A 14635-nucleotide genomic window follows, 5' to 3' on the forward strand; every position below is an offset into this window, starting at 1 on the left:
CTAACAGTCGCCTAAAAGTTGACCAACCATTTACCCGTCTGACCTGCTCGCCGAAGTCACCTTAGACTTGTTGGCGTGTTGCCTTTTGTGAGACAAATGGGTACGTGTATGGTAGAAACTCTTTTTTATTAAATCCATGGACCATCGGCACATTGGCTTTGGTTTCACCTAATAAGTTCACCTTGGACAGAATAAAAGGATTGCAGTAAGAATTTATGAATAACGGGCATCTTTACTAGAGAACTCAATGTCAAATCGTGATGCAACTCGACAACTCTGTGTATTTTTTTGAGAAAGCGCATTTTCATTCAATCTTTATGTCGAGCCGACACAACCGCACTCGGTGAACGGCTGGCCTCTAGGTTTTAGATAGGGCTCCTGAGAGTCAAGTGAAAGAGATCATCTGTTTCTTCGCAAAAAAAACAAAAGAGACCATCTGTTGTTAGTAGCGGCACCAGGACTTGACATAGTGTTCCCCTGTAAAAAAAAGACTTGACATGTGTTTTTGGAAATAAACTTCCATCAACTCGAGACAATATTTTTGCCAAAGGGATTTTCAGGACAAACAAACAAAGTAAGGCTCAGGTCTTTGTCAAATTGTGTGGCTAATGATAAGATATATGGAATTCTTACATGCTTATAGCGAAATGAGAGGTTTTTTTGTTATATTTATCATCCATACGGCTACCCACTTGATCCAGATTTGGTTCTTATTACTACATGGAAGGTCATCTCCAATGTTGCAAAAACATGGGTCTTAAGCCAAAAAAACACTTAAAACATATTTCTCAAACATTGTCAGAAGGGGTCTTTGCAAAAAATAAAAATAAAAACTAACACCGAGTTATGTACCAAGCCATAAAGAATTAAAATGTATTTATCTCTTCTCTCGCGTGATTTGAGGGGTCAAAACTAGAAGAGGAAATGGTGACATGTGGGCTCCACCCTAAGGCTCCCAGTGGTATTAAGCATCGGAGGAATTCTAGTTTGCTATAGCATATTGAGTAAGACCTAGCTTATAACCTATTTAACAATTATATATTTGTGATGCCCATGCTTTGTACTTTATTCATCTGATTTGGATTATGACCTGGTAAAAGAACATGTGATGTATAATTTATACCATGATTTGCATATTGCTGTAGCATCAAGACATTATGATTTACAATAATACATTCTTCGTTCTACAAAAGCAATAATACATTGCATCAAAATGTGTTGCAGGCATCAGCCGTTAAAAAGGCCGGACTGCCCTTTCTTTTCAAAATAAAATCAAAGTAGAAGTGGTTTATAAAGGTGGTTGACATTAGTTGCTACAATGTCGAGGTGTCCTTTCATTTCCCTATCACTACTCTTATAAAAAGCATAGTTGGTGATGATGGTGTGCCTGCCATCCTGCAATATAGGCCGTTCGATCTATATCTAACGGATAGAAAGAAAACTATGACAATTTACCCGCACTCCTCTCCATATTTGCAGATAAGGTCTTCCCTCGTTCATCCCTTTCTCCCACAAGATCTTGATAGTCCGTGCAAAGCACGGGCATCTTCCTAGTTAAAATAAAACCAAAGGAGTCAGACGTGTATAGTTGGTCTAGTTGACATTCATAAGTCATCATTTGTAAAATAAAATAAAACAAGTACTTTAGTACATCTCGATTGATTATAAATATTTGCATTTTTTTTGCCCATCCGGAATAAGGAGTTGTTTCAAATTAATGTGTTACTTTTATTGTGGGTACACCTTATTTATGACGCTCGGGATATTTTTTTTGCATGTCGTGTCCAAATTTTTTGTTTGCCCATGTTTACGTCATAGCATGACACCGTATGGCTCTCGTACCAAACATCTAACAAGGTTCCATTGTTCAACCCATCCTTCCCCAATAACGTCCCTTTTCTACCCCTCGCCACCCTCCCCCGATTCACCGCTTATACTACGGTTGCCATGAAAAAAGTTTAAACCATGCAAGACAGACGCCATCTTCTTGCTTTCACGGTGCGTTTTATTTAGAGGACTTTGCTCGTCACGGGTTTCAACCAATGGTACCGGTTGATTTTCTGTACCGCGCCATAACTAATAAGATGATCTAATTAGCGGCCGGCGTTGTCTCGTCGTACTCGCGTCGGCGCGACAATATCTCCCCGTAAGTTTTCAAATTCGATTTTCTTCCGCGCCAATATATATAGACGATCTAATAGGACGACAGTTTGGGACACCTAGGTGTCCAGGCTCCTTGCCTTTGCACCATTCGATTGCATTAGATGTCAATCCATCACAGATTACTGATTTGGAAATAATTACATAGTTTGGAAACAGTTATAAAGATAATCATAAATGGATACCATTAAATATGGTCCAACACGCCATGCATATTAACACTTTTTTAGCAAGCAAAAAATACCCATGCATGGCATCGTTCCTTGTTGAGAGACATTAGTAATACAAATTGGAGACAGAAAATGCCATTGGGTATACGTACATTTTTTTCATATTTGTATGATCTGACGTATGTTGCATGGTTGGTTGGACACATAAAACATTTTTATTATTCCAAATTAAGATAGTATTAGATACCTATGGATGCCATATTTCACGTACCGAGGTATATACGGAACCAGATTTTTATAGTCTACAGGTTGATGGGATACCTACAATATTTCCATATCCTTTTTCACATAGGTATATACACGCGCATACATGTTAGGTATACTGTTTTATTTTTAAGTTTGCTGGGTATATACAAGGAGATTTGTGAGTATGTCGTAAAACATTATAGATACAAATGTTTGGACAATGTTTTGTATTATTTGATTGTAACTGATGTCTTAAAAAATCAGAGCATATATGCATACACTTTTCATTTCATTCGGTACATACATACCCTTGGGCATCTCAGTATCTAGGTATTGCGAAAATGTGAGAAACACAAAAACTCATATGTTAACAAAAATATATGGGTATATACATTGCGTCTTATTAGCATGTATTTGATACCTCGGGCATGTGTCAATGATTTGAAGTACGTACACCATTTAAGTACATACATATCAGATTACATACATACTCATGATATTTTCGAGGTATCTACATACTCATGATATCCCTGAATATATTCATTGTGTCTTGTTAGTAGGTATTTGAGATACCCGAGGTATATCCATAATTTTTATTTGGTATAATACAACGGGTATGTGTATACTCTTAGTTATATATAATACCACGGGTATACGTATATATTTCATTAAACAATACTTATGGTACGTTTATATTTTTATTAGATATAATAGCCCGCGTATGTGTATATTTTCATTAGGTATAATACATCAACATAATATTTGGAAATGGATTGTTGCTAGGAAATCAACATAATATATTTTTGGAAAGCAATTCTTGACAGCAGTGCATGCAATGAAAAATGGAAAGCTACTATTTCATTGATTGCACGCCATGTACTAATAAAAATGGCTTGCCATTAACGGCCTAGGTGCCCATGTACCTAGGTGCCCCAAACATTTTGCCTATATATATATATATATATATATATATATATATATATATAGATCGCCATTCACCAAAACTAAAGTAAATGCTTAATATGCGTGCTTTTTCTCCTAATAAATCCTTGCGGGTTCGCTCCAGTGCTGCCGAAGAAAGAAATGCGCGCGCCGACACGCAGCATAAATCTTTCGACTGTAGCGCCTCAGGATCCAAGGCAGATTTCTCAAGATCGCCGTTCACCATGTCGCAGCTGAGCTGAGCTGGCTGGGCAGTGAGCACACGCTGCGTCTTGGGCAGAGCTCTCCACCGCCGCCGCGCCGGCGCCTTGGACACACGCGGACCTGGACATTGTGCGTACCAGAGGATTCGCTCGCGTAGACAGATCTGGCATCGGGCAGCATGCCACCACGTGCCACGTACTTGCGCGGGTCCCGCAGCCACAGGCCGGACGACGACGTGTCACCCAACGCTTGCTCTCTTGCATGCTTCTTTATTTTATTTTATTTTATTTTGAACACCTCTCTTGCATGGTTCTCACCGACACAGCATTGATGCAGGAGTGCAATCATTTCTACGCCGCGCCACACCGGCGGTATTACTACTATTTCATCGATTGCTGAATCCACTTTTACTTCAATTTTTTGGCTAGGAAAAGAGGAAGCGTCGTCATAATCAGCTGATCCATTTGGGCAGGGCATCTACAGCCAGAATTACTCCAGAAACTCGCGGACGCGACCGGGCGCGTCGACGAACAGTGACCGGTCACATCTTAAATTTGCTTCTTTGCATTCGAGTCTAGGGATCGGATTTGCTAAGTCCGGTTGTAGATGGGTTTGCTTTTGTGCATTTGAGTCTTTCATATTTCATCCCCTAAATCCACACAAACTATGCAAGATAAACCTATATACTACGACACCCTAGCTATGATTCGTCGTCGAAAATGTCCATGACATCGGTGTCCGGCGCCGGGTGGACGGGCGCGTAGGAGGGCTCCGGCTCCTCCTATTCCTCCTCGACCTCATCCATCCATGCACGCGAGCACTCCTCCTCCTTCTCCTCTGCGTTGTACTCCGCCTCCATATCATGTCGACGACAGCATCTGCCTCCGCATCCGACTCCGAACGAAGTGAATCGAGGATGACTTGCTGCTCCGCCTGCAGATCTGCGTCCCCAACGTCCCCCACATCCTCCTCCAGATCCTCCTCCTCCTCCTCCTCCTCCTCCTCCTCAACCTCCTCCTCCTCCTCCTTCAAGTCCTCCTCTGGATCCACTCCGGGCTTCACGCCTTGCTTGGAGCTGCTCAAGGAGTTGCAGTCAGCGCTCCGGCGTTAGATATGGGTAACTCCTTACCCGGCGGCGTGGATGCATCACTAGAAGACGAGTTTCGGGCCGCCGGGTTTTGAACTGTTTTCCTGTGAGACCCCGTCGTCTGTCCGGCGTGAATGACGCGTCCGAGCGCTCCATATCTGTTCATATTTGGGTTGGATATGAGGGATGCCGGTCAGCCGGATGTTTGAGTCCCGTTTAAAAAGCCCATCTGAATTGCATTTTTTTGGTCGGTCAGTGATCGGGTCGTCTGTCCGGGAGTTTGAGGCGGATTTGGGAAGCCTCTCTAAGAATGAAAATTATCGCCTCGCCCACCAACACAATTCACCATGTGGTAGGCCTTTGATATCCACGTACACTGAAAACGCATGATTTCAATAGCTCATTACAAGTAAAATGGAAGATGCACCACATTTGCAGTCATGTAGATGTAGTATATCCATTTTTCTGCCCAATGCCATCGTAGACCATAGTCGAACACGTAGACATGTATGTTTGACCTGCCGGCATTATTTTTCACCCAGTTTTCTTTACCAAGTTACGCGCGCGCGTGTTACACATTCAAACACGCTTTCCTCCGGTCCTACTACCCTCTCCAAGCCTTTGACCCAAATTTGACGCCTCCCCTTTTCCGCACGCGGCACGCGGCCACGCGCCCCGTATAAAAACACGGCCGGCCGCTCATGCTCACGCCCCGCACACAAACAACGCGCAACCGCACACACCAATGCTTAGCATGTCGCGCGCCCCGCTCCTCCTCGCCCTGCTCCTCCTCTGCGCCGCCGGCGCGGAGGCCGCGGCCGCGCCCCTGCCCAGGTTCAGGGAGGCGCCGCACTTCACCAACTCGGCCTCCGCGCGCTGCCCGGCGCCGCTCCCGCCCGCGTCCGGCAAGGACGGCGCGGCCTGCTCGCCGCGCGCGGCCGTGCACGTGGCGATGACGCTGGACGCGTCCTACCTGCGGGGCACCATGGCCGCGGTGCTCTCCGTCCTGCGCCACGCCTCCTGCCCGGAGTCCGTCTACTTCCACTTCCTCACCGCGGCCGGGTCACCCACCCGGACGGCGGAGCTGGTGGCCGCCGTGCGCGCGTCGTTCCCGTCGCTGGCGTTCCGGGCGTACCCGTTCGACGAGTCGCGGGTGGCGGGCCGCATCTCGGCGTCCGTCCGGGGCGCGCTCGACCGGCCGCTCAACTACGCGCGCTCCTACCTGGCCACTACGCTCCCCGCCTGCGTGCGCCGGGTCGTCTACCTCGACTCCGACGTCGTGCTCACCGACGACGTCGCCGCGCTCGCCGCCACGGCGCTCCCGGAGGGCGCGGCCGTGGCGGCGCCCGAGTACTGCGGGGCCAACTTCACCGCCTACTTCACGCCGGGGTTCTGGGCGAGCCCGGCGCTCGCCCGGACCTTCCGCGGGCGCCGCGCGTGCTACTTCAACACGGGCGTCATGGTGCTCGACCTGCCCCGGTGGCGGGCGGCCGGGTACACGGCGCAGATCGAGGGGTGGATGGAGCTGCAGCGGCGGGTGCGCATCTACGAGCTCGGCTCCCTGCCGCCCTTCCTCCTCGTGTTCGCCGGCCGCATCGCCGCCGTCGACCACCGCTGGAACCAGCACGGCCTCGGCGGCGACAACTACCAAGGCCTCTGCCGCGGCCTGCACGCCGGCCCCGTCTCCCTGCTGCACTGGAGCGGCAAGGGCAAGCCGTGGGACCGGCTCGACGCCGGCCGGCCCTGCCCGCTCGACGCCGTCTGGGCCAAGTACGACCTCCTTCGCCCGGACACCGGGATTGACGCCGTCTTGTGATGATGGAGTGCGCGCCATTCTCTTTTTTGATCGGTTTGGCTTAATTAGGAGATACTAGATGAGCAGCTCCTTCTTTTGTTGATTGATGTTGCAACTTTGATTAGAGTGTTTGTGCAAGCTGCAAGTGTACATAGTACTGTTTAGACGAACAATTAAACAGAAATGGATCACTAGTTAATTACTTTCTTTTATTTTGACAAGCAAGTACTCCGAAACAGTTGGACTGTGATCAAAATCACACAAAGACAACTCGAAACAAATCCAGTAGAGAGAAGTATAATCGGGTCGAAGACCGGAAATGCCCGGTCGGTCTCGGGTCATAGCGCACCTAAATTATTATTTATTTATTTTGCAAAAAAGGCAAGTGTTTTCTGAAACTTTTTGAAAACAAATGGAGTATAATTTAGTGTTATATCCGTATAAAATTTAAAAATTTCCACGAATGAACGACTTCAAGGTAAGAAAACAAAATATTAGTAAAATAAACATGAACAGTAACTTTCATATATATCTTTTCCTAATAATAAAGCACGGATTGACTCGATGGGTTCACCGTCACAATACGCTTATTCCCATAATTTTACGCTTTTAATTTGATTTTAAAACATATTCGAGGTGGTACTAAATTTTTGCTCTATCTATTTCGCTGGGCAAAAATATGATCGGCACCGTTGGGATTAGATCCCTGGTCTGCCATGTTGATCGCAGCACAGCAAACCACTCGGACTAGGCTCCTAAGTTTGCTTTTTTGGGCGTCTGAACCTTAAGAATAAAGGGCAGGCGTACTCGGGCCGAGATCAATGGCCACGGTCGTGATGGGCATGTACGAGTGCTGCGGCCCACTGTCGTGATGGGCGTGTTTTTCTTTCTTTCTCTGTGGTTTGTGTTAACGGTATAGTGTGATGTCATCTACTATATGCCGGGTGTACGAAGAAAATAAAATATTCAAAAAAATCAAGGCTTATTACGATAGTATAACTCAGCTAGCTACGGCCTCCCACATCGTTTTGACGCCCTTAACCATCCGATCAGGCTCATGAACGAACCAGATCGTTTTAGCATGCCGCACAACGCCGTTGCCCTCATGTGCTGCGCGATCTACATGAGCCGGCTGGGCCAACATCAAAAGGGCCGCTGCTCCTTAGAACGGTCTGCGGGCTTTCTGGTGAACCGGGCCAACGTGCTGTACACGGCCTGAACGGCCACGAGGCCCGCATTTAGCGTCACGCCTGCTGATCTTTTCTTCTGTTTTTGCTCGTTTTAATCGGTCTACTCGGTGCACCCGGCGGTGGCGACACAATGCAATAATGGGGAGACGCTTGGCCGTCCTCCAGTAACGTCCATGGTAGTGCGGATGCGTTACTATTCGTTTGCCTCCTCTACTCCGTCACCCGTACATATATATGTTGCCTGCATCGGATCCTTTGCTGCGTACAAGGGACCAGGCTGGAAGTTGTTTTTCATATTTGTTTACTTATCAGATAGTCTCACCTTGCTATTTTACATTAATTTTTACCAGTTTATATACAATTTTTAGGTTTTCAGGCATCAAGAAGCTGCATTGGAAATTAAGCAAAGAAATAAAGAAAGGAAATAGACATTCTTTGCATGAGAAATAAAGAAGAAAGATGGTAATTATGTGGAGCCGGCAAGAAAGGTAATATGTATTGAATAAGAAATAAAGAAGGAAGGAAAGAAGGAAATTGATGGTAATTATGTGGGCGCCATATTAATCCCAGGAGTAATTAGCAAGCCTAGCAAAAAAGGAAAAAAATTGCATGAGAAATAAAGAAGGAAGGAGAAAGAGAGAGGAAGGAAATGGGCGGTAATTATGTGGGCATCATGATATAAGGAAAGAAAGAGAAAGAAAAACTAATTAACAGGAGGTGCGGGAATCAATGGCAGGTTGGCATGCCATCTTATGAGTAAAAATGATGTGGCATTTTTTAATCCTCACTAAATTCATGTCATTTTTTCTTCCATTATGTTTTCCTTGCTATTATAATCTTTACTAAATTTGCGCCAAATTTGTAGCACATTGAACATTATGTTTGCACATACAATCCTCACTAAATTTATGTCAATTGTTTCAACCGTTCTAACCCACAGGCATATATAGTACTTTTAATATATATAAATGGAGGTATAATATTATTGATCCTCCCATTTCGTATGTCCATGGTGTTTCCTCATACGGACCTAGGCTATTCTACCAATCGTTTGTCTTGGGCCAGTTGGCCTCTGCCACGTTCGCCCGCGTAATGTTTCACCAGTAAAAAGAACCGGTGCCCTCCCAACATGTCCGTGCGACCTGGCCCAACAAATCAAACCCACCACCCCTTTTAGAAGATGAGGCAAAAAATAGTTGACCGTTACTGGAATCAAACTCACAACCTTCAGTGTTTTTGGCGTTGATCGTGTTACCCTAAAAAAAGTGTTGATCATTTTAAAATAAAAATGAATTTAGTTTTTGTTTGTGTCCTACACAGATTGGTACTAAACTATTATGATGTAAAATTCAGATAACATAAACACAAGGCACAAGTATTTGATTGCGCAGATGAGGGTCATGTGGCCGGGATCTCAAACGCGACTGTTCGCTAGTCTGTCCATGCAGGTGATGCAATTCCTTATTGGTTCCAAGCTTAGGTGGAATGTTCGCCGTGTAGTGGACATCGTTACCAACAATGATGACAAAAAAAAGAAGTGGTAACAAAGATGGGGCGCTAGGGGTGATAATTTATTTCTCCCGTTGCAACGCACGGGCACTTTTGCTAGTAATAATAAAGCACGGATTGAGTCTCCGGGTTCACCGTCACAATGCACTTTCTTCTCATGTCATAATACGCTTTTACGATTTGTATAGACAAAATCGTAATATATACGAGGTGGTACTAATTTGGGGTCTGACGTACGGCTAAAGAAAATAAACGCTTCCAGACTTCCGCTTGGGACACGTTCGCATCGCCCACCTAGGCCTGCTCCCGGTGCGCCCCACAACTGGCTGGGCCTCAGCACATGGATCGCCCTCGCTGTGGCGGATCGCCCATTTTTACTCCACGCCGCCCGTACCGGGCCTCATGTGCTGATGGTTTTTCCTTGCCGTCGTAGGATCATGGCAAAATATATATGATTCGGCTTAATAATAATACCACATCGCCACTTTACGCCTAATCTAACCGGTTCATATAGGCACATCTTGATTATTCAACAAGTGACCAGAAACAGAAATGAGAATAATCACAAGGGGAACAAGCGACCAGAAACAGAGGCGAGGATAATCACAAGGGGAAGGAAAAGCTCGATCAAGAGCGGATGACAACGCCACGAATCGGGATTCAAAATCAAAGATAAAAAATATCACAGGCCGGTGGAGGGTTGACGGCAGCCGGATCCAGACGGGTGGATCCCGTCCGGTTGAGGCAGATCCGGCGGCGGCTGGACTTGGTAGGAGGGCGGTGGATCCAGATACGACGGGCTAGACTTTGGTAGGGGCCCGGTCGAGGGCAGACGGATCCAGACCGGTGGAGCCAAAGCGGGAAAAGGGAAGGTAACGAGAAGAGGGGTGGTGAGGGGGTGTGGGAAACTGGGGATCGATCTTCCCTGCCTTCTAGGGTTAACGGGGGGTAGGTTGGGCCGATGGTGTTGGCTTGGTTTTTGACTCCCCTGTAATACGGCAAAATCAGAGAAATATGGTGTTGGGCTTTAAGTCATTTAATTTTTTTGTGTCATTTAATATGTCTTTTGCATTTTGAAAAATAATATGTAAAATTTTAAAATCATTCATGCATCTTAAAATATTTGTGTAGTCCTAAGAAAAGTGTTCATGTATTAAAATAATGTTTTCTAATCTAATAAATACTCACCCTTTTCTCAAAATGAAAAAACATGTAACTCCAAAAAGTGTTCATGTGCTTACAAATATATTCACAATTTAAAAAATATTCATGCTCTTTAAAAATTATGTGATATAAAAAGTGTTTGTGTGTTAAAAAGAATGTTGATGCAATTTGGAAAGAAAATATACAATTTTAAACAGAGAGGGTGTAAGAGGGATGGCGTATGAACTAGGCATAGGCCGTAGCTCGAGAAGGACAACCGTCATGCCCAGCTCGATGCTAATAGTTTTAAATCTAATAGAGATTCACTTGTGATGGTGTAGTTTAATGACATGTATGAGTGCGGTGGCCGAAATCATCACCTTCTATTGACCATGACATGGTCGGTAAAGGTTGGAAGAGGGATAAGCGAAAACACGGATGAACCCTGTGTTTAAATAAATAACATGGAGCTGCAAAGGGGTCTTGAGTCGTGTTTATCGTGCTAGCAGTGTGATTTTTACTCCCGTTGCAACGCACGGACATGTTTGCTAGTATATATATATATTGTTGCATTTGTTTTCTTTCGCCCTGAATATCATGGAAGTCATCCCGTCACGGAACTTTTTACACAAGTGTAACCCTAGATCATGTTTAGTTTCAAAAAGTTTAAAGAATTTTTTTTATTTTTTGTTCTTTTTTTTCAATTTAGATGCATTGGCACCCGAGACCCAATGATCCGAGCAAGGTCAAAGACTAGTTCAAGAAAAGCCCCTTCTCCTCCTGTCGGCGCCGCCACCGGTCCGCCCCATCTCCGATGGCCTCTGAGCCATGGAGGTGCGGAGGAACTCGCCCGCCAGAGTGGGGGGGAACTCGTTCTCGTTCTTGTTAGGTTCAGCGTCTTGACTGGGGTTGTGTGGCGGTAGTGATGTCCCTTAATAGGAATAATGTCTCTCACGTTCTATCCCTGTCCTTATGGTGCACGGAAAATTCCATAGTGAAAGACTAGTTAGAAAATTCCATAACTGTATTGGTTTCTTTCTTTGTTGTTCATTAAATTAGCGTTGGTGTTTCTCTATAGTGGATGACTCATATTTTTTCCCTTCACCAAACTATATCTAAAAAAGGTTGCTCAATCTGATCCGGATACTGTATCTGTATGCAACTTGCCCACTCACCTGATTGTTGGTCGCTACGCGTAATACAAAATAGTGTAGTGTTGGTAAGAATCCTACGACGAGCGGGCCGTGTCGGGTGACATTCGGCCTGCACTTTTTACTTTTGGTAGCTGCGTAGCGCCACCTTTTCCAATTACAGTGTCAACTCCACTTACGCATTTCTCCTCATCTTTTCCCATTTGCCAGACTTGGACGAACACCATCTATGTACCAGCTCTAAGTCACGCATGACCATCGACCAAGAGTATATATGGATAGTACAGAGATGGTCATACGTGCCAAACATTTGGATAGCAATCTGCTCCCTCCGTTTTTAATTATAACCCTCTTAAAGATTTTAATATGTATTACGTAGAGATGTATATAGACATATTTTACAGTGTAGATTCACTCATTTTGCTTCGTATGTAGTCTGTATTGAAATATCTAAAAAAGCTTATATTTAGGAACGGAGAAAGTACTTCCCTAAAAAAAAAGGAACGGAGAAAGTACATCCGTCGCGAACTGAAGAATCTCAAGGGTTGTCTCAAATCAACTGGAATGTTTTTTTGCGAGAAAACTTTCAATCTATTCATCAACTGTCGAGATACTATAAAGAACATTAGAAGTAAGAATTACATCAAGGTTCGTAGATGACCTAGCCATTGGCGGAGCTTGAAGCTTAACTATGGGCAGGCTGCGTGGGCCAAAATGAAAGAAATAGCCTGTGATGGTGTTCTAAGGCCCAACAGTACAAAAAGTTGTGTACAAATTTTAAAATATTGGGTGGGCCATGGCCCATCCGGCCTTGTTGCAGCTCTGCCATTGCACCTAGCGACGACTACAAGCATTGGAGCGTGCTGAAGGCGCGCCACCGTCATTACCCTCCCTCATCGACCGGAAAGTTACTTGCAATACTTCTATTTTAGAGAAAAAAAATCATCTAGATCAACATTAGACGAGTTAGTATGAGAAATTTCCTTAGATTGCTATCATACAAGGACTTCAATTTTTCTGAAATAAATAAGAAACCGAACACCTTTCCAAAATCCTTCAGCTCGTCACATCAACTTTTCAGTAAAATAATTACGAGGGATCGATCCCGCGACCTCCTGGTTGCCCGGCGGCATTGCATGGCCAATTAGAAGGGAAAGAGTCGGCTTTTACACATTTTTCCTTTTTTTCTCTGATTTTTTCTTTCTTGTTTTGCAATGTTTTTTTTCATGTTCTTTTTTATATTTTTCATTTTGTTACTTTGTTTTTTATTTTATTTTTTCTTCTCCAGTTTTGGTTTTTATTTTTTGGATTTTTATTTGTTAGTTTTTTGTTTTTCATTCTACATTCTTATATACATGATCAACATTTTTTCAAATACTCCCTAAAAATAATTTTCCAAATACTTTTTCAACATTTTTCAAACACTTATCAACATTTTTATATACATTATCAATTTTCATATAATTGTTCAACTTTTTTGAATGCTTGATTAACATTATTTTTAAATCCTTGGTCAACATTTTTCAAATACATGTTCAACATTTTTCGAATGCTTGCTTAATATTTTTAAAATACTTGTTCAATATTTTTCAAAATTCTTGATTAACATTTTTCAAATACTTGTTCAACATTTTTCGAATGCTTGATCAACATTTTTCAAATACTTGTTCAACCTTTTTTCCAGTACTTTCTCAAATGTTTTTTAGAGTTTTTTTGTAATATATATATATATATTAAAGTATAAACAGAATTACAAAATAAAATAAAAAATAAACTAGAAAGCGTAAAAATAAACCAGAAAAACAAGCTTGGCCTCGCTCGCGCGTGGGCCAGCCCATCTGGGCTCCTCGAGACGCGAGGCTGCCCCTTGTGCTCTCTTAAAGCGAGAAATAGGGGTGCCCCCCCAAGCCTGTGCCCTAGGTGATCGCCCCTCCCGCCTAGGTACATAGTTGGATTTGTCGTCCACCCCAATAAACGTGAACTTAAGATCGTCAATGGGGACAAACCTCTTGCTAGTAAGGTCGGCGAACCATTTATTCCTTGCTAGATTAGAAAAAGGGCAAAACGGAAGAAACACTGACCATACCAAAACCGGCCTCAAACTTGTTGTTGCATCGCCTTGACATGCCGAAGTGCGTACGACGATAACCCATCAGATCCGTGGCACAAAAACACCATAGACCTCCTAATTTGTGCCGTGTCTGCCACGGTTACAGTACCAAGACGTCGCCTCCATGAACATGGGAAACTTTTTTTTTTTTGCGCAAACCATGAACATGGGAAACTAACATTGAGAAAACAATTTACACTCACTTGAACGATGATACGTGGTTCCCCTACCTCCGCGGTGCCAAATAGGCCATAGGAACTGCCGGAAACACACGCGAGAAAACAGAGCTTCCTTTGGCTAGAACGCTAGGTGAAGCGCGCACACACACACACATGCCCTTTTTTAGAAACACACCTTTTTTTTTTGAGAATCAGAAACACACACACACACATACTCTTTTTTTTAGAAACACACACACACATACTCGTCCTTGTTTTTTATGCAAGCCCGTGCATATTGGGCAGCCCAATAGCTTCACTAGCTCCACCAGCCAGCCCCCAGTAGGCTACACAAACTTTGCGAGCCCACCCGCTCTAAAGCAGCCTCGCAAGCGGCCCAGACAAGCCTTGCCACCCTCGCCGTCTCCCGCGACCACGCCACCGCCGCTGCCGCGCCGTGGCACACCGGCATGGATCCCAGGCCGCCCGCATTCGACCGTCGCCGCCCCCGTTTCACACAATCGCCCGACTTACCGGCATTCCAGCTGTGAAGCAGTGACGCTGCGTCAACCCGGCGACCCCCTCGCCGAGTCGCCGTCAGCGAGGCTGTTGCGTCGATCCGCCCGCGATCCTGCGTCCGTTGAGGCGTCATGGCTCGCTTTTCCGTGGAGGTGGACGCGCTTGTCGCGCGCGCGAGGAGAAAATATCTCCGGCGGGCGGAAATATCTGGCGCCACTGCTGGCGTCGTTTTCCCATCATTTTGGGTGGCC

General features: G+C 44.8%; 1 protein-coding gene across 1 annotated transcript; it reads left to right on the forward strand.

The window, feature by feature from the left end:
* Positions 1-5517: 5517 nt before the first annotated feature.
* Positions 5518-6806, forward strand: LOC125550247 (putative galacturonosyltransferase-like 1). Its single transcript, XM_048713199.2, has one exon. The coding sequence runs from the start codon at positions 5555-5557 to the stop codon at positions 6623-6625; it is 1071 nt and encodes a 356-aa protein (XP_048569156.1). The 5' UTR covers positions 5518-5554; the 3' UTR covers positions 6626-6806.
* Positions 6807-14635: the final 7829 nt, after the last annotated feature.

The sequence above is a fragment of the Triticum urartu genome, chromosome 4A, assembly GCF_056163025.1.
Source record: "Triticum urartu cultivar PI428250 chromosome 4A, HENAU_Tu73, whole genome shotgun sequence".
NCBI lineage: Eukaryota > Viridiplantae > Streptophyta > Magnoliopsida > Poales > Poaceae > Triticum > Triticum urartu.

Excerpts from the sequence above, each read along its gene's own strand:
- LOC125550247 (XM_048713199.2), top strand. The coding sequence starts at position 5,555 with ATGCTTAGCATGTCGCGCGCCCCGCTCCTCCTCGCCCTGCTCCTCCTC.